Source organism: Pholcus phalangioides, unplaced genomic scaffold (assembly GCF_987345545.1).
Source record: "Pholcus phalangioides strain wild (caught in Gottingen) unplaced genomic scaffold, Ppha-v1.0 ptg000008l_1, whole genome shotgun sequence".
NCBI lineage: Eukaryota > Metazoa > Arthropoda > Arachnida > Araneae > Pholcidae > Pholcus > Pholcus phalangioides.
In genome coordinates this window covers 28,500,053-28,528,043 of record NW_028301601.1, presented here as the reverse complement: position 1 = coordinate 28,528,043, position 27,991 = coordinate 28,500,053, and the positions used below count along the sequence as shown (strand labels likewise).

The window sequence follows — 27,991 nt, the reverse complement described above, 5'->3', positions numbered from 1 at the left end:
TGCTACTGAACCTAGCCTATTTTACAAGCACGATTCAGAACAAAAGCAAGGGCTATAGAACGTAGTCAGTCAACTTCAAATGTGTTTCAGCTGTATTCCTTTTCATCCCAACGCGGTTTGGGATACCTCCGCATGTTATATGCAATTATAGCATACCGCATTTTGAAACATTCCGTATAGAATGAGATAGTTCGTATATTTTAACTTTATACTGTGTATGTGCAACGTACTCTATCTCGTACAGTTATTTTTAGATGAATTTTAGCGCATCCCTTCATATACAATTCATCGAATGAATTATATTCAGCTAATCCCATGATGCTATTGATCTAATGAATTATAGTTAGTATATCCCACGATGAATTTAGGAGGATTTTTCGATGAAATTGGGAATTAATTTAATGAATTTCCAAACTTTAATTTTTAAGTTGCAGAATTGGATTGCCTATATAACGGTTTTAATTTTAGTTTATTCCCAGCATTCAGTTTTTTTCATAATTTTTATTTCCAGAATTCAGTTTTAGTTTTGCTTTATTTCCAGAATACTAGTTTTAATTTCCTTTTTTCCCCCCAGACATTAGTTATCTTTGATTTATTTACTTCATATTTAGTGTATCCTACACGATGCGATGAATCTAGTGAACGGGCGTGTGGTAGCACAGGTCGATAAGATACTCGCCTAAAGTACCAAATGATGTTTAGAGGTGTCGCGAGTTCCGCAAGGAGTCTCACATCGAGGGGCTAGCGCACCAACCTCTCGGTGATTATAAGAAAGGCTGCAGTTCGGAATCGGCAATAAATTGTAGGTCCCGGTCTAATTAGCTTTCATGTGCATAAAATGGCAAAAATGATCAAATGAATCTAGTGAACTGCATTTAGCGTTCCCCACAATGCAAATTTCTCTTGAATTTTGATTTAGCGTATTCCATTTCACGACATAATTTTTTTCGAGCGTTAGATTTGGCGTATCTCATCTACGATATAATTTCTCTTAAAAGTTAAATTTACCGCATCTCATGTCACGGTGAAACTTTTTGAAAGTTAGGTGTCACTAATTTAAAAAATTGTTTTGTATCCACAGCTTTCCACTGGCATAAGAAGGGACTAGCCACAAAGAAGTCAAATTTGCCTAATTTCATCACGTGAAGCACTGTTACGCATGGGAAATAATAATACACTTACTATTTCACATAAACAGAATTCAGAAAGAAAGGCTATTATTTTAAGATAGGAAAAAAAATGGATAGGCACATTGAACGGAGAACTAAAATTTAACAATGAAAATAATAAATTTTAATACTTCACACGTTGACATCACATTGTAGACATTTGATTGTGGAAACGGACAGTATACTCAGTATTGAAAAAAGAGGAAAAAGGATCATGAAATATACAGTGTTCTGTCAGAAGCATCAGCTATCATCTCACCATGTATGCAATGTTTATTTTTCATTGGAAGCAATGCGTATTTGATTCAATGTGCACACCGAGTTTAGCCTATACTTTGTTTTTTTTACAGCGGTATCACACTCTGTAAAATTCATTCACATAAAAAAATCTCACAAATCATTCTTTTTATATCAATGGTAATGTCCATACTTAAATCGAATAGCATTTATTTCCGTCCCGAGATTCACAATAAAATACATCGTAGTTATGCTGTACAGTAGCACATGTACACAAACACACACACACATACACACAGATACGCACACACACGCACACACACCGACATCGATGTGATCCAATAAATTAATTTTTATTATATCTCACTGGTTTCCTTTTTTTTCATATTTTATGTACAGCAGCCTCACACACACACACATCACTCGTGGTCCGCCATTTTCGTTTTCGTCACATTGGCGGAAATTGGTTCTTCGTAAGCAAGAACTTGGCGACTTGGCGTAGCTTTAAACCAACCAAATCACTGTTTTTATTTTTATTCGGTAACAGCAGCCAGCAGCTGAGAGCAGCAGCGGTAGGCAGCAAAACACGAAAGTTAATTAATTAATTATTTTTTTTGTATTTTCCATCATATATAATTATTTATCTGTTTGTTTTGACAAGAAAAATCTCATCTTTCACAAGGTGATTTTCTTTCTTCTTTTATTATTTTTGAAATGGGTTCACCTCCATAATAATGTTAGTAATAAATGAAAGACGAGACACGTAGAGATGAAAGCTCTGCTGTCTAAATGGTGGAGTCTGTGGCAAGTTAGACATGGCCCACAGCTCGATTTTGTACTGCTGACGCTGACCGCGTCTTCGTCCTTCGAACGAGCTTTGTTCGGTAATTGGTCCATTCCAGCTATTTGATTAGAAAACACAAATTTATTAGCATATTTATTAAGAAATAATTGTTATCGAAATTATTTTAAATCACTGTTCATAATTAAATCTGATTTTTCCTTTGTTTCTGGATGATAAAAAATTATAATTATTCATCATTTAAAGTAGATCAATGTTCCTAAAACAGGGCCATAACTAGGAATTTTGCTGCCCGGGGCAAACATGATTCAGCCGCCCTGTTTAAACATTATTTTTCTGCCCCCACAACTTCAAAATTCGATAATTTTATAACGGTGTTCTTCATCCCCACCTAAAATTGCTGCCCCCCTAAATTTTGCCGAAAGGGGCAGGTATCCCCTTGCCCCCGTCTAGTTCCGACCCTGCTAAAATCTCAACAGGTTCAGAATCCCGGAAAGCTTAAGAGGAGTTCGAATGCCTATCTTCTGTAATTTTAACTATATATGTGTAATTTTTCTAGAGTTCTATAAGACATAGAGCCCTTTTTTTATCTTCTAAAGTGACTTTGTCTTTAGTTCATGAAACATGGCAGATTTTTTTGTCATTAGTTTTTTACACAAATTTCTTTATTTTTAATCGTTTTTTGTTAAAAATATTGGGATAATTTTTTTTATTTCAAGCTCAGAAAAATAAGTACATATATTGCCAAATCCCTACGTTAGGAACTAGTCAATGGTAGGATAAACCACACGGTAAAACTGCACGACACTGTCTTAATTACATTAAATATTACATTAAATTTCAAACTTTCGGGAAATTGAGATCGGAAAAAAAAGTCATTAATATTCATCAAAGTTAAAATGATGCTGCAGTAATCTTCAGCACTGTATGACGCGTTGTGTGTCCTCTGCTGTTCAAACATGTCTTCTATTTTCCTTTTAACGAGAGTAATGGTCTTGATTATTTTTTTTTCAAGATCATTCGCGGCTTTTTCGGCTTTTCGGAGACGCACGTTTTCAAGCGTTTGTATTGCAGAAACCAGATTCTTCCCGGAACGACAAACCTAGTTTCTTCATACTTTTAACTCTAATTAACAGGCCATCATTGAATAAGCAAATTGATAAATAAATGCCACATTTTAGGGTCTGGAGCCTTACGAATGTTCTTTTAGGAATGATAGGCCAGATTACGCTAGTTAGCGATTCATTAGGATTTGGCGTTTTGTATTTTACATTTCTGAAGAAGTAGTGGATCAGCCAAATCCCTAAAAGTTGGCTGAATTGAAACTCCTTTAGGCAAATGGAAATGCTGCCTATGGTCATGAACAGTTTCATTCAAAACGCTAAATGCGTACAAGTGAATATTTACAACGCAAACTCACACGGCACCGCCACCGATTTCGGAGAAAAAAGGTTTCATGATGTTAAAAACAATGTTTTAGGTAACTCTTAGTTGAGCTAAAAAAAAGGAACAAAGCACCACTGTAAAGAAGAATAATCGAGAAAAATAAATGATTTTTTTCATGTACGGAATCTTCTTAAATCTGAAGAATCTAAACCATTGTTCTTCAAATGCTGGCCAGTGTCGGTCCGCAAAAAATTTCGCCCAATCTATGTAGCCGTTACATAATTCCCGACTTTAAAATAAAAAATGTTGAATCTATTTCTTCTTGCTGTCAATTGGTGTGCAAATTATTCCTTCTATTCATTATGTTCTACGAATAATTTTCACGTTTGATTATTTTTTGACGGTCCGCAAATTATTCTTTTTATTTATTTTTTTCTTTTTATGCGCGAATGCAATATTATTCTTATTCAAATTTTGATTGCCATATTTCACAGCAATAATAATTTTCAAAAAATTTTTCAAAAATATTTCTGTTAATTTAATTCATGTATATTTAGAGGAAATATCGCTGTATGCACTAACTATTGACTTGAAATTATCATTAAATTATTGATTTAAAAAAAATGAGAAGAATAATTTGCGGACCGTCAAACAATAAAATAAGTAAATTCTGGAAAATATACTTAGAGACCCGCAAAAAAAGTATATTAAAAGGAGGAATAACTTGCGGACCTTTTTTTTTATATATCTTTCGCCAATCCACAAATTATTATTTGTTTTTAATCAATAATTTTATTACAATTTCAAGTTAATAGTTAGTTCATATAGTCAGGGAAGGAATTACAGGGGTGGGGGCAGAGGGGGAACTGCCCCGTGCGTGAGTTTTAGGTGGAAACAAAGAACACCATTATGAAATTATCGGATTTTAAAGTTGTGGGGGCGGCAAAAATTATAGTTACGGCCCTGCATACAGAGATATTTCTCCGAAATTTACATGCAGTAAATTAATAGAAAAATTTTCGTAAATTATTTTTGGTGTGGAATATGGTCCTCAAAATATAAATAAGAATAATATTACATTCTCCCATAAAAATAAGAAAAAAATCAGCGTTATCAATTATATTCATGACATTAGGCTTCTGCCTCAAAAAATGGTATACATGAAAGGTCCCAAAAAGTCGTGTTTGCCCAGGACCCGAACTCATGAGGAACGGGCCCTTCATGTGTGATCCTCCCAGTATAAGCTGTTAATTTTGGATACCTTTGATTCGGACACACTGTATACATATATCATTATATTTACCGATGTTTTCGTGGGGTCGGGCCATTTCGTCCTCTATCGGAACCTCGTCGTAAGGAAGCTGCTGTTTGGTCAGCGGTGTGACCCTAGATGGGAAAAGCGGCCTGCGGTACCATCTGGGTGTTGTGCTTCCAGCCATCTGACCCGTCGCCATCGTCGGCCTCGAGGTCCCGACGCTGAATGGGTACGGGTGGTGCCTCGGTGGATACAACGAATTCTTATGGTAAGGCTTGTTGATGCTGCTGCTGCTACTACTGGAATCGTCCTCGATGTCGTCACCATCGTCTATCGTGCGACTCGTCGAAGACAGCGGGTACAGCCCGATCTCGGCTGTGACTTCCGGAGCTTGGGAAGCCGATGATTCTGGAATCGTCGGCTGGTTCCGACTGTTGCCTGATGGTGTAACTGGGATAGAAAAAGAAAAAGAATGTTAAAAATTAAGTTAAGAATCATTTATGATTACAAACAAGATTCTCGATTCCTTCACAAACTACTGCTTAAAGCAGGGGTTCTTTACCCATGGACCCGAAATTGGCTCACAGGGGCTTCCGAGATCGGGCTCTTGAACTATAGACCGCGACCCAGATTTAATTCCCTGAGGCTTCCGAGATGGGTCGCAGAAATCCACTAACAGCCAGGACTCATAAGTTATGGGCCTGGACCAATACTTGATTAGAAGGGGCTTCCGAGATGCAGTGGCGTCTAAAGTGTTTCGAAGCTGTGGTTGTTCATCTTGAGCACTATGTAGGAAATTCTGATTTCTGAATCAATTCTGGGTGCTCAGACCCATGCCACAAATCGCCGTGGGTACTCGAGCACCTACGGCACCACCCAGCTCCGACGCTATCGCTGGGATGGGTAGCATAAAACCATTAACAGCCAAGAATTCTTGAGCTATGGGTCACAACTCAAGCTTGATTCACAAGGGCTACCAAGATGAGTCGTAAAATTCACTTACATTCCTTTTACAAAGGCGCTTATTGAGTCGCTGACTTCACTAATACACAAATTAACAGTTCCCATGAGTCGCGAAGCTGATTTTGTTGCTAATTTTGGGTCGCGGCTTAAAAAAGGTTAAGAACCACTGGCTTGAAGGATGTAGATGTCCTCTCCACTTGCTAATGCAAGATATGAGCCAAGAACCATTCTATATTCTTCTATAGCTTAGTGGTTGCGCATTCGCCTGGCATACGATAGGGTGTGGGTTCGAGTCCCTGTCTAGACACGGAGATGGTTCTTTTTTATTCCAAAAAAAATATATTAGCATCCCTATAAATAGCCAATTTTCTGTAAATCTTGCATCGCTGAACGATTGCACAAAACTCTCAATTCCTTTACCAACTTGACGATTGCACTTGAAAGTGATTGATGATCTCTCAATCACTTTCGGAATGTTTACTTTGGTTACCGTGGTTCCCTAATAATGCGTTTCAGACATGCACATGTCTTTACAATTGTTTGTCACTTCTTTGATACTGACTGTATTCCTTTATAAAGGTTTGTTATTTTTTCAATCCTCTCTGTAATTTAAGAAAACCCGGGAAGCGCCGGGTAGTTTTGCTATAATTTTAGATCGAGGAAATAGTCATCGATTACTTCGATAACTAATTCTGGATGATTATACGACATTATCGATCACTTCGCCAACATCTTCTGAACGCATGTGCAAAATTCTCAATTTCTTCGCCAATTGGGTGATTATAAAAGATTTACTATTACTTTACCAACTATTGGTGGACGATTATGTTGGATTCCTGATTCCTTCATCAACTATCGCTTGACGATTGTGCAAGAGACTCGATTCCTTCGCCGACTATTTTGATTTCTTTTTCCTTTTTTTTTTTTTTTTTTGACGATTGCACGATGCTCCCGATTTCTTCGTCTACTACTGCTTGGACGATTATACAAGATTTTCGATTTATTTGCCAATTACTTCTCGACGGTTATACGAAATTCAGTTTCTTCGAGCAATAGAGTTGGTGAAGGAATCGGGAATCTTGGATAATTATCTACTAATAGTTGACGAAGCAATTTAGATTCCTGTGCAATCGGGATTAATCGTAAATCGAGCAGCGAGAATCGTCCAGCAATAATTGGAGAATTATTGCTGAACGATTCACGATTGCTCCATCATTTATGGCGAAAGTCAGTGCCTGTTGAATAGCTTCAGATATCATACTGTTTCCTAGGTTAAGAAAAATTGAGCACACAACGGTGTGCTAGAGTATTGTGTATACCGAACCGTCGTTACCTTTGTCAGAGCTGCAGCAGACTTTGAAGATGACTTTCATGTTGTGCGTAGCGCATCTGCCACCGACGAGTTGATGAAGCCCCTCTTTGTCACCGGTAGACGTCGCTGCAAATATTGATTTGAGAAGAACGTATAAGTCGAATTCAATGGCACAGAATTAACATTCTTGTGTGGGTTCCAAAAATTAATTCATACTTACAAACGAAGTAATAGTCATGTCCCGGTAAGAACTCGAGCCCACCAGGTTGTGGCGTGAATGACCGGAACGTGATGGTGAAATACCTAAGCTGGTGAGGATTATCACAAACAGCTATGATTCTCGGATTAGGGTTCGTAATCCGACATGAGTCGTATTCTTCTTTTGAAACCTGCAATTAATTAACACAATAATTTAGTAATTAGCATATGTATAAACATTATTATAGTATTCATCATTATTAAAGAACAAGAAATAAATCCGAATAATATTTCGAATCAATTGAATAACTAAACATTGCATATTGTTTGTTTCTCGAGTCTCTGACTATATTTTAATTTCCCTAAGTCTTCAAAATAATTAAAGTGCAATTAAAATAATTCTAGGAAAAATAATGAAATGAGATAGCCAATAATGTGTTTTTATGATTTATTCCGTATTTAAAAATAAGTAGTTCTTTTTAATTATTCAAATGAAGCGGGAAAAACAAGAAATTCAGAGCGGAGAACGAATCAATTGAGAAATGAAGTGCGTATGAATTAGAAAAATGGCAATTACTAATAATGATAATAATCCCGAAAAAAATATAAGATATTAAAATGATTGAAATAGAAGCAAAATGAAACATTGGGATATAAATAGGAAATAATACCTTACTAAGACAATTTATGAATAAGTAAGGAAAGGATAAATAATGCAAAAAGTGACACGTTACTAACAAAAAAAATAATAATATCTGGCATTTACATAGTAAAACTAAAAATATAAGCGAAATATTCTCTTTTTTGCCTTTTATTGTAGAAACAATATGATGATAGACTAATAAGTATTTCTATCTTTATTTTTTATATTGACTTTCGATTTTACTTTTTTCTGATATTACTATGTTTTGTTTCAGTTTTCAACTTGGTTATCAATACAGCTAGAATTATATGCAGTAAAAATTATATGCTCCAAAAATATGCAAACATGCACTTAAAAATAACAAAATATGTTTTAAAATCCCAAAATATGCATTACGAAAAAACCAATGTATCTACTAAAATATTCCTAAAAAGTTAAAAATGCCGAAATATGTACTAAAATGAGATAATATGCATTAAAAAAAATCACAAGTAGAAAAAGCAAACATGTGTCTAAAATACATATTTCCTATATCTTAGTTCATATTCATTTACAAAAAATATATATCCCCACATATGTATTTACTGCATTTGCAAATGAATACTAAGTATTTCTTATTTGGGTATTTTTAATTTCTAGTTTATTGTAGCTGCTCAGTAACGAAATAGCAGTAACATAAGAATTTCAACAGTGTTTCTAAAAAAAAAATTGACATATTTTTAGAAATACCCTTACAGAAAAACGGTTGATATTTGGAAAAAAATACAGTATTACAAATATCTCTATGAATTTACTAAATACTGCCTACGGGAAAAAACTGATGTTTAATAAATGTTATTACTGATGAAAATACATGTTATACAATATTTATTTGAAGAATTATAAAAAAAATGTAATTGAGCTTAAATATATATTTGTTACTACCAAAGCCCGAAATTCGCCACGGAGCCGGCAATTCGCGAATTCACCAATTTCGTTAAATATTCACCCCGTCAATGTCCGAATTAACTACCCGGCCAGTTTGCAAAGTGGCCGGTGATCCTTGGCCAAAGTCGATGACCAAAGACATGATTCGAGAACATCGTCATGTTGGCGTATTTTTTCATGACAATTATGCTCACGTAAGTTAGGGCAACCCATCAAACCGCAGTCATGTTGCAGTAGTCCTTTTTTTTCTCTCTCCAAAATCTGGCAGAAAAACTATATGTTTATATAATTATTTTTATAATTTTTTTTCTCAAATTTCACTTTTTTCTCTCTCGTCACATGGAGGTAATCAAATGCAGCTGTTATATGTAGACGCATCACACGTTGGCGATTAAAAAAAATGGATTTGGCTTTTACTGGGCTGTCTTGCATCAGCACAACGAGCTTTGGCCAGGGATCTCCAGCCACTTCGCGGAATGGCCAGCAAAAGTCAGAATCATTTCAGCATTTCTGACTTTGGCCAAAACGCTTGGCTAATTCGCGAAGCGGCCGGCCCCGTCGCGAATTTGTCGCATGTCGGGATTTGGCAGTAAAATATAAAAAACTTCAAAAATATGCATTTATATGAATTAACGCTAAAAAAGGCCAAAAAATGCAAGTTCATCTGCATGTATACATTTGCATATAATCCGAGCTCTAGTTATAACTGTATCTTTCAGCTATATTGCGTGAAAAAAACCATTTTAACTGCTTTCCTGTCTTTATTTCTTTGTATTATAATTTATTTACCCTTATATTTTCTTTATTTATTACGATTTTTGATTTCTCATTATTTATTTTTCCTAGTTTAGATTAATTAAATGTTCCGCTTAATTTCATTACTGGTTGTTCTCTTTATGTATCTATATTTTCGAAATTATATTTCGCATTTTTAAATGTTTTGAAAATTTTTCTTTATAATATCTTCAACTTTTTTTCTATATTATTAATGTTTTCCTCAATTTTCTTTTGTCCATTTTAAATGTTTTTTCCCTTTTTATCGAATAAATTTCGCTCTTCTTTTACTCTCATTGGTCTTTTTCATTGAAGATTTTCTTTTTAATTTTCAGTTTTTAATTTTTGATCTTTGATTTCAATTTGTTTTTGATTTTTCTTCTCATCTATTTCTAGCATTTTACATTTGATTTTATAAACTACATAAGTTTTACTTGATGTTTTTTGTTTTTTGTTTAGAGTTTCTTTATATTTTACATATTTTTTACCAGATGTTTTTCTTTTAAATGTTCTTTATTGTATACCGGGTGCCCCGTAAGTACTAATGCGGCCTTTATCTCATCAACCGTTTGTTGTAGATTACAATTTAAAAAAAGTTGGAAAGACGTTAAAAAATTACCCTGTACCAGTTTTGAGAGTGAAAACATAGTGTCTCCCAAAGTAAAACATGTATACTTTTATACGATCTCCCTTCTCCTCTAAATTCGAATTAGAAAGTTGTTGCCCTGTCTTTTCTGAGCCCAACGAAAAACAAACTCCATGTCACTAACTGCAATAACCACTGAGATATTTCATTCAAAAAATCTTAGAAAAGTTATGAGAGAACAGCAAAAACTAACGGACAACGCTCCTTCTCCTCGTTTTTGCTGTCCTTGCCCAACTTTTCCCGGAAATCTGAATTCAAACATCTCTGCGAATATTCAACTTAAAAAAATCGAAATTTTTGTTGTTAATCTCAGGAGAGACAGGGCAACGACTTATAATTGGAAGTTAGAGGACAGGGGACTGCATAAAAATCTAGATTTCTTTTTATATTGTTGCAAACTGAATTCTCACTCCCAAAACCGGTACAGGCACGCCAAAGTTTTGAACGCCTTCTCAGCGTTTTTTAAACTGGAATCATGCCTCTACGACGGACGGTTGATGAGAAAAGCACTTAAGGGTACCCTGTATATTTACCAAGATTTTTTTAATGTTATTTATTAATATTATTCACATTATTTCATTCCATTACATTTCCCCATTACTTAAAAAAAACAATGATTTTTTTCCCATAACGTTACAAAAAAATCTTTCCAATTATTCCTTATTTATTTAATGTAACTATTATTCAAATTCGGGTCTTTCCATCATTTTTTCCCCTATTTTTGTTTTATATTGCCTTTCTTATTCTTATACCTATAAGCCAAAACGACGTAATTATTTATTTTTCAATATTTATTTATTATTTTTTGAAATCTATCCAAATTTCGGATGATATAACGTAACCAGAGATATGAGCACAGGGACGGTTACAAGGGTTCGTGCTCCCCCACCCCCTTCTAGGGAAGAAATGTTTTTTTCGTGATTAAACAAATGACATCTATCATTACAAATGCCTGATGTAAATATTTTCAGATAAATAACTGTCAATCGCGAATAAAGGCTAATGCTGAACAGGGAGTGTGCTAAATCAGTCACACGATTAAAATAAACAAATAAAAAGAAAGTTTACGAGAAGAGTTTAAGGAGTAAATATTTCATTTGTGTTTTAGCAACGGGATAAATTTATGTGAAATTTTTAGACTAGTATTTTTACTACACGGTCTTGTGTAGAGGAAATATTCTATTGCTTTCTGTTTTTCTGTAGGCTATATCTCCATAATTTTGCATATCTTCACATTGTATGTTCATTTTATACATTTGTATGTTCATTTTATACATTTGTATGTTCATTTTATACATTTGTATGTTCATTTTATACATTTGTAGGTTCATTTTATACATTTGTATGTTCATTTTATACATTTGTATGTTAATATATTTTTGTATTCTAATATCTTTCTATCATTTGTATGTTAATATCTTTTTTTCTGCTTTTGCACTTTTGTTTTCTTTTATTTATTTATTGTTTTGCTTCCTCTTTTGTATTTTTATATATTTTTTCACGCTCTTTTATATTATATTCTGTTTTTTTGAATTATTATTTCTTTAATTCAATCTTATTTCAATCCATTCTCTTGTTTTAATTCATTCTGTTATTCTTATTCATTCTATTATTCTTATTCATTCTGTTATTCTTATTCATTCTGTTATTCTTATTCATTCTGTTATTCTTATTCATTCTGTTATTCTTATTCATTCTGTTATTCTTATTCATTCTGTTATTCTTATTCATTCTGTTATTCTTATTCATTCTGTTATTCTTATTCATTCTCTCAATTCAAATAATTCTCGTATTCAATTAATTCCCTCATTCTATTTTATTCATTTATTCAAATTCATTCTCTTATTTTGATCCATTCCCTTATTTTTATTCACTCCATTATTCTAATTCAATATATTGTTCTATTAATTGCCTAATTCTGATTAATTCTCCTATTCTATTTTTATTATGTTACTCTATGTAATAAATTCTCTCATTCTTATTTATTCCCTTATGCGAATTCATTCCCTCATTCCAGTATTGTGATTTTTTTCATTCGCTTATTGCAATTTTTTAACTTTTTTAATTATTATTTATATTTTTATATTTTCCTTATTCTATTTTATTTTTTTCATTCTAATCCATTCACTTATTCTACTTCATTCTCTTATTTTAATTCGTTCATTTATTCTAATTCATTCTCTTATTTTAATTCGTTCATTTATTCTAATTCATTCTCTTATTTTAATTCGTTCATTTATTCTACTTCATTCTGTTATATACTGATTTATTCATTTATTCTATTATTCTAATTCTTTATATTATTATAATTCGTCCATTTAGTCTTTTTTCTTCTTTTTTTCGTAAATATAATTTACAACCATTTTTTCATCTTTCTGTTATATTGACTCTTCCCATTTCGTATTTTCTACTTTTTTCCTAATTTTATTTAGGTTTTCCTTTCTTACCTCACTTGCAATTTTGCATATTATTTACCCTTTTCTCAATTCCTATTTGTTGACTGGCTGTCTGTTGAAATCTTTCACATGCTATATATTCAATTTTGTATTTTCACATTTTATCTACATATAATGTTCATATATCTCAAATATAAGTTTTACTTCATGTAATAAATACCAAGCATACAAAACACATTCCGAATACCCATTGATTCATTTTACATTAGTATAAAACCCATATATCATATTTATTACTATATTCAGATCCTAATATTTTCTAGCTCAAAAATAAACTTTCCGAAATCTACATACATTTGATGGATTTCTTGACTAATAAAATATAGTATTCGGTACTATGTTGTACTACCAAGTACTATATAACTCGAGGGTGCATAAACGCATGAGTAATATGTGAATAATATCCATTACATATCGACATCGTTACCATATCATTATACATTAAAAATACGAAAGGGAGAAATATATTCCCGTTGCATAGGGATTTCCAGATCATTTATTCTTGAATATTTCAATAGTTTTTCGGAAAACATCCTTTCGGAGACTTCTCCCATGTATTTTTTTGTTTTTCTGTTATTTATACAGATATTTTTATTGGCATTTTCGGGAGACATTTCTGCTTTTGCAAAGACGATACTTTATCAATATGTTTTTACTTCATTTCCTTTTCATCGGACATGAGAAAGAAAAAGTTAAGAAAATATATCTTAAGATATCGGATTTTCCTCCCTCTCTTATGGATTCTTCTTATTTTTTCCCCATCTAATATTATTGACAGTATCTGATGCCGCCGTATTTATAAATTTTTCTAGCATTTCGTTTAGGCATAAAATGAGAAGTGAATTATGTGTTTTTCTTCTTTTTTTTAGAAATAAAAGAGAAGTATTTGGAAGGTGTATTAGAAATATTAGGATTTCTTTCATTTTTTATTGGGGGGAAAATCGAAATAATATATCTCTCAACGTATCAATTCCATTGCTGTAATATAAAGTAAATTTTTTGTTATTTGTTACATTGAGCAAACTGTTTTTTGGGAAATGTTGATCAATGTATAGAAGGATATTGAGCTAGATATTTTTTATTGTCAATAGTATGTATATAAGATATAAGGGATCTAGAAATCGACACCCTACAATGTTGGTGTGAAGCTGGTATTGTTTCCTAATAAAAAAGTTCACGCACTGCGTGGTCAATAACATAAATTAGATCACCCTGTCAACGGTACACCAAATACGTTTCCATGTGCATTGTGTAAAAGAATGTGTCAAAGTAAGTTATTTGTGCTATTTGTGTCGCACGGGTCCTTTGAAATTGTTCGTCCACAGAACTATCTTTGCAACTGTTGACTTCGGAGGTATACTTTTAATTGCAAGAAGTTTTCAAATGACATGTGGCCAGTTTAATTTTAATTGCCTATTTCCTGTTTGTTAAGTAACTTTAGAATCAATCATGCATTTTTCCTCTAATACCAGCTGTATAAGTTTTGTCCGGAAATATTTTATGATATACACTGTCAAAAGCTTCGCGTAAATCTCGAAACATAACAAGGGTTCTTTTGGTTTTTTATATAGATCTGTATGTATTCACTGAATTTTAGAGCTGCCAAATGAAAAGTGAATTAAGTGTTTTCCTTTTAATATAAATAAAAGTGAAGTAGAGAGTGAATCCCGTTTTTATGAATACCGTTATAGCGAAAATCTCGTTTTAACGAACACTTTTCTAATACTTACAGATAAGTTAACATAGGAACAATGCAAAAACTTCGAATTCCCTTATAACAAAATTTTTCGTTGTAATGGCGTGATTTCTCCGCTCTCTTGGACTTCGTTATAACGGGATTCGAATGTATTTTGAAAGTGTATTAGAAATATTAGGATTTTTCTTTCATTTTTTTATTGGAGGAAAAATCGAAATAATACATCGCTCAAACTATCAATTCTATTGTTGTAATGTAAAATAACTTTTTTCTTTTACAGAGTGGATTGCCTTTTTTTGGAAAATGGACGATCAATATACAGAAAAATATTGAGCTAGGGATTTTTTTCCCCTCGATACCATATAAAGAATCTAGAAATCGACGACATACAATGTTCGAGTGATGTATTGTGTTGTTTGTATTGTTTCTGAGTGAAATATTTGAGTTGAACACGTTGCGTAGCCAATGAAATAAATTGGAGCACCTTGTCTCTCGATATTTAAAAGTAAAACAAACGTATTTTCATGTGTATTTCACAAAGCATGTGTTCCAGTGAATTTTTGTTACTTTTTTGTGTTACAAAAGCACAGGATCTTTGCCACGGTTCTTTGTTCAATTGTTCGTCCATGGGAATGTTTTTGCATCCATTGACTTTGGAGGTATACTTTGAGTTACAAAACGTTTTCAAATGACATGTGATTCCTTCAAATGTCTTAATTTGTGAGAAGTGTTATACAATCATATGTGTAAAAAAATAGAAAAATTAAAATCTTATATTCCTCGCGGGCGTTATATTCATAATTTTTTCTAGAATTTTGGTTAGGCGTGAAACGAGAAGTAAATTATCCTTTTCTTAGAAAGAAAAACGTAGTATTTGTTTTAAAAAGTATTTTGAAGGTACAATGACCATTTAGGCGGCAATGACAAGATATTTCGCCTCCATAAAAACCTCTTATTTTAGCATTGTCAAGTCCAGATGTTTTGTAAACTTGATATCTCAATAGAAAACTTTTCCACTATAACACATAGTTTTCACCTGCTGAAAATCGGACGAAAGTTTACTTCATTTAAAAAGATATGACATGATATATGGGAATAAGTGATATTTGATTGCCGCTTCAAGGGTTAAGATTTTAGGATTTCTTTCATTTTTTTTATTTGAGGAAAAACGAAATAATACATCTCTCAACGGTATCAATTCTATTGCCCCCCCCCCTTTTTTTAATATAAATTAATTGTTTTATTTTTTGTTTTATAAAGTGGATTGTTTTTTTCGGCAAATGCTATTGATCAATATATAGAAAAATATCGAGCTAGGGCTTTTTTCGTCGTCAGTAGTATAAAGGGGATATAGATTTCTATGCTATACCATTGTTCGTGTGGCGCTTGTATTTTTTCTGAGTGAAAAATCCCAGTTGAACACAGTGCGTGGTGAATACAACAAACTTGAGATCCCCGTCTCTCGTTCTTCAGTTTCCCTGAACGTACTTTCATAGGTGTTAGTTCCTTTTTAAGTTGGGAGTTAACATTAAAACTTTGATATTTTTGCACAACCAACTAGAAAAAAGTAGTATGAATTATGTATACCATAAAAAAAAAGCACCCGCAGGTCGTCAACCTTTCCCAAACACGAGCACTGCCGGTGCCCACCATTAAAAGAAGAGCACCTTCACTGTAAGTTTAACATACGAATAAATAAAATGACGATGATTTCAATCCCTGAATGCGATTCCTCCAATTGGAACGTTGATCATGTGCTTGCGAGCACGAAATCGGACACGAGCATCGAAAACACTGGGTACTTCTGGGAGCACCGTGGTGCTCGCGAGCAACGGGTTGAAGATGCCTGCTATAAAGTATAAAGTATGTATGAATATGAAATATGATTTATTTTCGTTTATTGCCAGGGAATGCTCATCAATGATGTATAGGAAGTGCATTAAAGTGATTACTACGATAACAAACAAGATTTGAGGAGTCTATGACAAGAAAGAAAGAGGATTTTCATAATTTGTTTTAATACTGTCATAGTCTATTTACCAAAGTCGCAGAGTCAGGAATCGAGTTTGATGTCAAATTGTCTCTGAAAATCCCGTAAATCATCGGATTAAAAAGGAAAGAGTAAGATAATTACATTGTATATGATGTAAGTCTCGGCCTCTTCGTCTCCTCCTTCGGGGCTCGTACCATGATGAGGGTAAACGGGACATATGATGTTTACTTGGTCGTATTCGAACGGCACGTTGCCTTTGTTCACGTCTATGATGTGATCGGTATTGTCGATCCGGAATCTGAAAGTAATAAGTATAATATGCAATTAACATCAGTTGTTAGAATTAATAAGGTTGCTGAAACTGTTATTACAGTCCACATTATTGGCAACTGACTTGCTTTCAAAATCTGTACTGGATTTATAAATATTTCACATCATTCGAGCAATCTGAGCTCATTCAAATCAATTCAACAAAGAATAGTTATTGAAGAATTGGTACGCGTGCCACACTGTTTACTACTTCCATACAGTGATGAGCGGTGCAAAAAAGGAATTTCAGAAATACAAGCTGAGTTGAAAGGGCAAAGACTGCATGAGTAAAAATTTGAATAAAATAAATTTGAATTGCTCATTACACACTAGTTTTCTCAAAACGGATAAATAATTTCAATTAAATCTATACATACCAAATTTATTTTCGGCATGGCTGCCTGCATGTTCTCAATACAAACCGACAAATTAGAAGCTAGTCTTTGTATATGTTAAGGTAAGTGTGATAAATGGTTATTTTACATACAAATCGGTTCATGATACATACTTACCAATCGTCTAAGTAAGTTCGATAAATTTATCACTTTTACTGGCGAATATGCGTAATACCCAAGCGTCGTTGATAAATAATGAAAACATTATCAATTTTAAAGGTGATAATGTATAATAACTAAGTGTCGTTGGTAAATTTGATAGATACTTGAAATTTATCTATTTTATCTGTGATTATGCACAATACCCCAGTGTTATCGGTGAATTTATGAATCCTAATTTACGAATGTTAGTATATTCATATATACTAACACCCGTAACACACACTACTCTGTAGCACCCGTTCTAGAGAACGTATAGCATTATAATTTAATTTGGTATATACGTTATATGGTCCACAGGGGAAAGTAAAATTTAATCGAAAAGTGCCATATTTTCACCTGGGGGTAAAAAATTGAACTATTTATTTTTATTTCACTAATCTATCTCTCACGGTCTCTTTAAGATATCCTAAAAATTTTGCTGTATTCGGAAAAGCAGTTTTTGAGGAAAAAATACTCAGAATACGAGAACTTCAATTATAAACACCCTGCGCTTGGGTTAAAGCATTTCGTCTGAATGGAACTTAAAACTCGTTCTATAGCTGCAGAATGTTGCCGAGTGTGAAATCGGAAGGTTTGTTTCATATATAAAATGAAGAAAAGAATTGGTGTTTCGAATGAAATATTTTTCCCTTCCCTTAGTCTAATTCAAGTCGGTAAAGAACGTGTATCCATTACATGTGAAATGTAATAGATAAAGATATAGAATATTTCTCTCTCTTCTGGGGTTTATATCTGCCGATGACAGGGAGGGGGAAGAAAAAAGCAAGAACGAGATGAGTGTGTTGTTTTACGGAATAATCCTGTGTTCGACAGGGTTGCAATATTGCGCCAGTGTTGCACATGGCAGAAAAGATAAACAATTGCAGCTGAGAAAAAATTCGCATGACAAGTGTTAATGTTGCCACCGCGAAAGTTATCGGTAGTGAATTCATATAATTGCACATTCCGATTGTAGGAACAGAAAAAAATATAAATAACGTGAGAATTTTATTGCCGTACAATTTTTTTTACAATTTTTATTGCTATCCGAGTTTGACAATTGATCTTCACGTTTTAAATTATTATATTTAATTGTATTAAAAGTATAAAATTCTATACATATATATATTTTAAACGCATATTTAGTCGGTGTTAATAAGTTATTAGTCGTTGGTACTTGTTATATATAAGCTTTATACCTTCCTTTTCCTTTGAATCTACAATAAATCTAGTTTTATTTATCACATATTTATACAGCAAAACACATCTCCAGGTATAATATCCTCATTAAATCATATCACCACTCTCTCTCTCTCTCTTCATTATACTCTATAACCATCACCGCAACAAACAACAAAAAAGAATAATACCGAATTTGATTAACGATCGCATATTTAACCTGTTATTTCGGAGCAATCCGCGGAAAAATCCTCGTTAATTCATAACGATAACATACCTTCATTACCAGAGAACAGGAGAAACTCGAACAAGAAGAAGAAGAGTAAGGATAGCCTTAATGAACATAGAATGAGAAGCTCGTTAAGGATTATATTTTTCCGTGTTTTCCAACATCCTGGGATTTTTTTTCTTCTTCTAAGTATTTATTATTATTATTATTATTTTTTATATTCCTTTCATTGTATCGAGAAGAAATATCTAGAAGTCCCGAAGCATCTCTCGTATAACAAGGGAAACGTCGTAATAACATCTGAGAATAACAATGAATCCTAACCATAAAAAAAAGTACTCTAGGAGATTTCTTCCATTTTTTCCCCTTTTTTTTTTCCGGAAAAAAATCTCTTTCTTTAGTGGAAAAAAAATAAAGTCAATCGGATTTTTAACGAAGACATTTTCTTTTATTCGTTTTTTTCTTTTCTTCAGCAATAATATCTAGCATAAGAAGACTAAGGAAGACTCCTTCTTTTTTACTTTAACGACCAATGTCTTCAACTGCTATCGTCCCTCCATAACTTGTGGCTAACAAGCAGTAAAGTAATAAGTGTTAGGAAATACGGAAAAGAAGGAGCAGGACTTATCCTCGGTCCATGTTTTTGTGCTTTCTCTTTGTCCCGTATGCACGGATATAACCCTAAAAAAATGTCATAGAAATGTTTGGGAGAACTTTTATTTTCCCCTGCAATTCTATGCGCAGAAAAGAGAAGTGCACATTCTGAGTTGGATAACTTGATACGCAAGTACGATGAGTAAGTATTTCAGCAAACGAGAGATAGTGGGAGATACTGATGCTGTCTGTATATGAGATTTAGTCCTTTTATTTGTACGAGGTCTTATAACGAGATACAGTCCGTGTAATGGGATCGCTTTGAGACTCGGGTTTTCTGATAAAAATAAACGAATGATAACTATATCCGTAAAAATTCCTGTTTGCAAGTACGTTGAGCATACATGTTGCTTGGACGAACGGGACTTATAGTTAACGGTATTGCTAAAACGGGGCAACTCTGTTTTTATTTCCCAATAATGGGTTATAAAAAATTTCCAATCGTTTCATTTCAACAACGGGACTTTTTTTTTACAAATTAAGATAAATTTAAAAAGATGTAAAATACGTTTCATTACGTTTCAATACGTTTAATCTGGTCAACCGAAAGAAACGGATCAAGAACTGAAGAAAAGGTTTTTTTTCCGTCAAACGTTTGCCTTCAATGTAGGAAGGCCATTGCAAAAGCAACTTCATGTGTGAATCGATCACAGCAAATATTTAAAAGTTATTTTCACATGTCCGGAAATGTTTGTCAACAAAGGGGTTTGGAAAAGGAGAGAACAACTTCTAGCCTCCTACATAGTCTTGCAGCTTGATATCAATAACTTATAGGGGAAAAAATAAGTTTGGTTATACTTTAGCTTCAAAATGCGCAGAAAAACTTTCCGACGAAAAAGATAACATTATAAGAAGTCCCGATAATTATAAACGTGTTTTTTTTCTATATTATGATATCAATCCGTTTTTTTTCTTTGCAAAAAATTGTAAAATTACCCAACAATATCATTATCAGTGATTCTAATAAGCGGCGTCGTCTGTAGTAGATATACAGGTATGTAAAAACTCAACACTAAAGTGGACGTAACTTCGGTTCTAAGCGCCATATAAACAAAACAAAGCCTCTTTTGGAATCACAAAGAATAGGGCTTTCATAAAAAATGAATCAATAAAATGATGCCTTAAACGTTTAGGGGTACCATAAACGAAGAGAACTCTGAATAACTTTAATTAGGTGCATTTTGAAGCGAAAAAAAATGAATTTATTTCACTGTACTCCAATAACATCACGAAAATGGACATCGGAGGTCTGATAGCCCCCACGCGCGTCCTCAAACACAAATTTTAGCGCGGGTTAAATGAAATTTTTAAGCGTTTGAGGAAAATCTTGTGTGAGACATACACGTTCTCTCATAATACTCGTGCTCAGAACTGACGTCAAGATGCAGTTACAAAGAGAAACCAGTGCCTGTTAACGAACGACTTCATGTCCACATAAGAGGTGTGTCCTAAGCCACTCGTCTTCGTCTGGAGGACATTAAATTCTGGAGAAAATGGAAAATCACGCAAGAACGGTTTTCCACACAGAAAATAAAAAGGAGACGTAGTTTCAAAATAAGGAAGTTTCCTGCGTTAAAGACATTGAGTAGGGGAAAAAAATAAAGAATGAGGAAATGCAAAGAGTTTTGCTTCCGCGGGTAAATCTTAATGCTTATACTTGCAAAGGGTGGAGACATTCTGCAGCAAAAGTGGAATCAATCATTGTCAAAAGCACGATCGTTCAGGATAAAGGCTCCATCTTCTTCGTTGAAGAGAAGATAAGAAAAAGAAGCAAAAACTCTTCCCAAGATGTTCTCAAATGGTAATTTACATAAGGAACCGTCCTAGCGGAAGTCCTTTTTGCTTAACGTCCTGCTGGAGAGAGAGAGAGAGAGAGAGAGAGAGAGACCCTCATAGAGAGTATTATAAAATAGACGGAGTTATACTAGTATTTGCGAAAGACCACCCGAGTAAAAGCTGATTCCAATGGAATTGCTTTACTGCTGGTTGGTTAAAGGAAAGCAGATCCAGACCTTCTTGGGTAACAGAGCGACGGGCGAGAGGACAGGACGCAGGGGGGTTTAATTAGAAAAATTTCCAAGTCGCTTAGTCATTTCTGACCCGTTTAACACGAGGACAAGCCTCCGTGTAGGATTTTCTTCTCTCGCGCACAGCCTCTGGAATAGAATGTATCCTTAGAAATAAGGAGGACGAAAAAAAGAGAGAGAGAGAGAGAAGAAATGGAATTCATTAAGCATGTTGCGAGACAATGTCGAGGGATTTCTCGAAGAGAACAGCCGTTCCTCGTAAGAAACATTGCCTACCAGAAGATTCTGAAGGAAGGGCTGGATGCTGGGTGGAGAGGGGGGGGGGAAAACGTCCGAAAAGGAATCAGGAAATTAAGCCTTCATAATTTTAAATAAGACTCGGGCACCACTTCATTCCGCCACGATGGATTTTGATGTATTAAGAACGCATACGCTTGTTGTATACTCTACTCCCCCATTACTGTAAGCACCCGAGAAGCCTCCCGCCGTATTAATCCTTGTTTTCCGCTTCCTGCAAGGACGCTGTTTCTCTCTCTAAAATACCCAAGACCATTTTGATTTAAATGGAATCGGGAGTGTTTTGAAATTCCTTGGGAAGCTTTTGTGTGGCTCTGGATACACTGAAATTATGGTTTTGCAGGGTTATCAAAAAGAGGAATTTTCTGAATGTCTAGTGTGTGATGATAGCTTGAGGTTATGAAATTGGAAGCAACTGAGATGTGTGTGCACATGAACGTAGCAGCCATTTTATTCCTTGTCCGGAGAAATGTTTGTTTCTGCTGGAGGATAGATCATCACGCTGTCTGATTCTATATGAGATTGCGTGGTGCTTTTGCCAATGATCAGGAAAGTCCAGTCATTTGAGATTTCTAATATTATATCAATTATAGTCCTGGTGTGGACCCCGTCAACTACAGGATGGTTAAAATGATGGTTAATAATGACAATAGGCTGGGATTGAGAAGAAGAAGCCTATATTTTAACTTAGTCACTTGAGCATTTTAACATAGTTGACTTGAGCGCCAACTCAAGTCACACAGCGTCAATAGTTTCAACGTCTCTTGCAACGTTGCATGCGATAAAAAAAATTCAAATTTAGTGTACACAGTCAGATTATAGATTAAATAGATATATTGTATACAGACACGGTCGAGCGCCATGGCTAAAATTGGCTAAAGCCCATAGAACCTGGGTCAGGTCAGGTTTCTTAACATTTTGTGTTCCCCGGATTCTTCATGCCAGCAAAATGAAGGCCACGAATCCCCTCAAATCTCTTCTAGAACATTAAAGGGGTCCATCATTGACACCTGGTCAAGAACACGGACCCAAAAGGTCCAAGCCCCCCGCCCCCTATAATTCTCAGCCCTCCCAATATTCCCTATAACTTCACGCCTATGCACCGGCCTGGAGAGAACATTGCATACTATCTTGAATGATTATTAAGTGCAACCGTGCAATGAGCTAATGCGTTTAAACAATTGGTCTCGTCGGTAGTAACAATCTCTACTCCCTCGCCTATGAGCGTCTTTTTACCAAGCGGTATTTTCGAGCATAAGAAAGGACCCACCAATCATCAAATTCTAATCGATACGAAGACGATCAGCCCTTTATTTTTACGGCGTAGTTCGACTGACTGAAGACAGTTCCTAACATGATAATAATCTTCAGAGTTATAAATTGAGGAGGACCGTATCTCGCCAGAGATCAGATATACTATTCGATTTCCCACAGCCAATCACGTGGTCCTCCCCCCCCCCCCACCTCGTTCTCCAATTCTCAACCAACCTCCATATATCCCATCCACACAAATACTTCCTCAGTTATCCGAACACAACACGCGTAGCATTTATCCCGTAACATCGTTAATCGACGAATGGTTTTCCTGAAACGAACTTATAATGACATCACGATCCTGTTACGATCGATACCGACGTGTACGATTTCCAGAAGGGCAATATATACGCCACTGATACTTAGCTGGAGGCCACTGTAACGAGGGCGTGTGGTTAGAGAGAGAGAGAGAGAGAGAGAGAGAGAGAGAGCGCGAGATGAGTTTCACCTGGAATATAGCATCTACTGCCCATCTTCCGATCCCTACCATGTTTTCGCTCGTATCATCTTGGAAAACTTCCTTAGCAGTGAGAGAGAGAGAAGAGAGAAGTTGTTTGTGGCCACCACGAAAGCACACTACAAGCTGTTGCCCACCGTTTTGGAAATTGCCCAACCCCTCACTTCTATCTCCTCCCGTTTTCTGGTAGGTAATGGCTACGTGATTGCAATGAGCAAACACATGAATTCAAGGGGAAAATCTGTTTCTATCATCAAGGATTCGATTCCTTGGTAGGATGCCACCACTGCGCGAATGAATACATATCTTGGGTTTTAGCTTACATCTATTCCGAGTAAGAAGTATATCTTCGATCGGGGGGGGGGGGTGGAAGCAACATCCATTCCGACAGGTATCCCCTCCCACCCCGTTGCTTACATGGACCATAAAAGCGGATAACTTAACGCTTGATGGTAGGGCTGGAATAATTCCCACGCGCGTTATAAACTTGGGAAAGCTCTACAGAAATCCAACTTCTGAGGTACGTATGTATGTATATATGCATTTCTAGGTATTCTGAAGAGGAAGGGGATAGTGCAATGATGGGATGCTGGAAGAGTGGATACACGAATCGTGTGTGATGTGCAGCTTTTGGGAATGTGATTCCGTACTGACACGGAATGGACTATAAAGCAGTATCTCTCAACCTTTATGAATTCAAGGACCCCTCGCCCCTAAAATGTCAGAAATAATTCAACGCATCACTAATTTTACGGTATGTAGACCTAGACGGAGAGGAGTTGCTGACATCACATACCCGCCCTCGCGAGAGAGAAGCAATCAGGCGAGGCCATACAACTTGTGGCCTAGACAACGGCGGACCTATGACTACTGAAGACCGATGCCAACAATCGAACTGATGTTGAAGCTGGCCAATCTAAAAACATGGATGACTGTGATTAGCTGATCTATTGCGATTCGAAATGTTATATTCATTGCATTTAGATTATTGACAATCATTAGATTTCGATTATTGACAATAATTCGATCAACTGACGATTACTAGATTCTTTATGAGAATGCCATCATCGTATAATCTTGTTTATGACTTTGATTGCCTATCGGCGTTTGTTGTTTCGATTTTAATTATCTATATATATAAAATTGATTTTCTGTCTTTGTGTGTCTGTCTGTGTGTGTGTGTGTGTGTGTATGTTCTCTATACAAATCTACAATTTTAGATCGATCGTCGCCAAATTTTGCATATATACCAAATGGGACCCGACTTGAACGATAGGCTACTTTAAAATTTCGTCAGAGCAGGGCAAATGCCCCAAATGGGCAAAAAACTTTCGGGCAACAATGGTTTTTGGACCTCAACAATCACTTTCCGAACGTTTACTTTGGTTACCGTGGTTCCCTAGCAATGCGTTTAAAACGTGTATATGCCTTTACAATGGTTTGTCATTTCTTCAGCGCTGTCAGTATATGTATAATATTTATGCCTTTATAATGGTTTGCCACTTTATTCAATTCTCCCAGTAATGAGAGCTTTTTGAATAGACACCATTATCAGCATCACTTTGAGGGTAAGGCAAAGGATGATCCCCCATAGAAATCAGTGTTAAAATTGCCGATTTTAATGTAGAAAATGCGGAAATTTGGTGGGGGGGGGGGTTTTTTCTGTCACATCAATAATTTAAAAAATTGTATTGAATTCTCGATTTTTCAAATATTGAGTTCGCTTATAGATATACGAAGCCCAGGAGGTTAAACATGAAGTAATTAGCCGGACCTACTTTTGAGTTGGATATTCGTGCAATATCATTGATTTCAACTTTTTATTTATATCTTCTCGAGCATGAAAATTAATGTCTCCGTACTGTCTTTTGATATTCAACTGCATAAATTCATAGTTTAGGATGTTTTAAAATGAATTATGGGCCCGTAAAGTACATCGAAGAAATTCCACAGCTTCTTTTGAAGTAGAAACAGGCAGAGATGGATAACTTGAAGTTCAAAGTGGGGAATCGAAATACCTAGCACCCTTAAAAAAAAGAAAAATATATATATTCATTTTTTTTTTACGTTTCTTCAAATCTAGATTTGTTTCTTTCATGAGTCGCGTAGGAAGTCGCCATATTGGTGAACTTGGACACGGTTTGCATGTCCCTCAAAGAAAGAGGGAGATACCACGTGATCCAAAAAAGCCTCATTGAAGAAAACCCGGGCAACGCCGGGTATTATAGCTAGTCTGTTATATGATCTCAGATTTATGATCGTTTTTATATATATCTTATTTTTGTTGCCATTGTCCGAGGCGACAATGTTTTGTTTTTATAATAAAGCTTTCCGGATACACCCATCCCTCGGGAACGCTTCGATATCTCTCTGAGATGGGAAGCGGGGTGTGTCCGGTCTTCAAAGGTCAAAGGTATGTAGTCACACCTAATGCTTTACTCGAACATATTGTGACGTATTAACACATTTACGTACAAGCGTTTCACAAAAAAAAGTTGGATGACGCGCAGTTGAACTTGCTGCCGCCGTGTGGGCATCGTGCTAGACTCTCGCGGTGAGGATTCAGGTCTGAACTCCATTGATGCACAGTGGTGGATGGCTGAAGTTTGTTTTCTGCGGTTTTCCAATTTCAAAGCGTGAATGCGAGCCGGTGTACCATTTGAAAAAAAATCTCTCTGCACAGAGCAGGCCGACCTTCAACATGATACAAAATAGCACAAAGAGATAAATATAAAAAAAAATTATTATAATTATTTACGCAAGGGGAAGGAAAGAAAGAAGGTGAGAAAAATGAGTTATCTCTCTCTTCTTTCTTCCTCTTGGATATTATCAACCACCCAATAATTGCACTAGTAATTCCTCGTGAAAAACTAACACAGAAAAGTCTTTTCCATATTATTTTGTAACGTGTGAGGTTTGTAACGGTCAGTTACGCGCCAAAACACCCAACGAAAAAAAATTTTCGTCACGCAGCGCGTTCCTGATAATTGAAAATGAACTGAAATATTCAATGCGGTTGGAAGCCAAGTTCACAGTTACTTTCTTTCACAACTGTCGCTATTTCCTCTTCGTGCAGAGAGATATTAACCTTGTTCATGCGCATTACCATCGCCCACTATATTGGCAAATTTGTAAGCAGATTTTTGAAATGTTAGCAATCGAAATCTATTGGAAAATCTGTCTTTACAAAATCAACACTTTTTTGTCGTAAGGGGCCATTCAAGTACTACGTAAGCAGATTTTTAGCCATTTTTGACCCCCCCCCTTCGCTTGTCAGCAAAGGTCAGCAAAACACTGACCCCCCCCCCCCCCCCTTGTCAGCAAAATTTCGTCAGCAGCTTAGAATATTTCATATCTTCAAAAAAGGGTGGGTGATGACATAAGCAACCTAAAAACTCCCCACTTCCCCCCATCATAAAAAGTCAGCAAATCCGAAACCCTTCCTCCCCCCTCGATGCTGACGTAATACTTGAATGACCCTAACGTGTTTTTTTCTCCTTTGTAGCGTTCATAGTGGTTCAATAAGTCAATGTCTTTCATTTTATTGGTGCGAGGGATCTGTGGCTTTCCATTTGTTGGTACCAGGGGCTCTGTGGCGTTCATCTAATTTGCACAGGAGGTCTGATTTTCATTTTTATTCTTTTTTTAAAGAAAGCCTAAACCCATAACTCATATTTTATTTGCATTGAAGGGGTCTGTGGCGTCTATTTTATTGGTGCAGGGGGGGGGGGGTGCATTGGAAAACTCCACAAACATGCGCGTTCACATTCCTCGAGGAACCTCTGAAATACAGGATACTGCATACGGGCCATTGGAAAACAAGCAGTCACAGTAGGGATAGAACCTTCAGAGCGGGATGTATGGTCACGGTATGTATAACAGGATCTCGATAATTATAGAACATAAGGAGATTGTATTTGATGGCATTTACTGGATTATGGTAAGATTATGTTATTTAGGAGAAAAATACAATTTTTCGGTATTACCATAAAATGACAAGATCTCTTGAGACACTGACCGCGTCCAACAGAAATCACGAATCTTCTAACATCGTTTTATGCATCAAATATTTGGTTCTGTAATCCAAGCCATTCAAGAGAAATTAAATTTTCCTATACATACTTCAATTCCGGCCCTACCCTGTATATAGTTGAATATTAAGCGACAGTCAACCAACAAACAATGGAAACTATAGGCATAAATCTGGATACCCATGAAGGGGTGGTGGTCGGACACAATAGGGCGTGGTATAAACTGGAAGAAGTCGTAAACTTGTCCACTCGTCCCTTGAGGGACGTCGTCGCTCCATCCCACGTATGGCTGACGTTCATGCATTCGGTGCTTTCAATTATTCATTCCACGTGTTTGAAAACTCACGTATACTGTATATCCGCGTCATACGCTGTGGTATTATTTATGCATTGCGCGGCGTACGATACAGGCTAAAGACATGAAATTATAATATGCCTTTCTATAATAGAGTAACATATACAGTGTATGGCGAGCGTGTAAATCAGCGCGTAACCTCTTTA

At 35.3% G+C, this 27,991-nt stretch overlaps 1 protein-coding gene across 1 annotated transcript in view; it reads right to left on the bottom strand.

Annotated features, from left to right (window-relative positions):
* Nucleotides 1-2,026: 2,026 nt before the first annotated feature.
* Nucleotides 2,027-27,991, bottom strand: part of LOC149084153 (uncharacterized) — a 332,369-nt gene continuing 306,404 nt past the window's right edge. The window contains exons 2-6 of the mRNA XM_089234499.1: nucleotides 16,599-16,755; nucleotides 7,345-7,513; nucleotides 7,146-7,250; nucleotides 4,898-5,299; nucleotides 2,027-2,308 (exon numbers count right to left, since the gene is read on the bottom strand). Coding sequence (XP_089090625.1) covers nucleotides 2,127-2,308; nucleotides 4,898-5,299; nucleotides 7,146-7,250; nucleotides 7,345-7,513; nucleotides 16,599-16,755 — 1,015 coding nt within the window. The 3' untranslated portion in view covers nucleotides 2,027-2,126. The remainder of the gene's footprint in view (nucleotides 2,309-4,897; nucleotides 5,300-7,145; nucleotides 7,251-7,344; nucleotides 7,514-16,598; nucleotides 16,756-27,991) is intronic.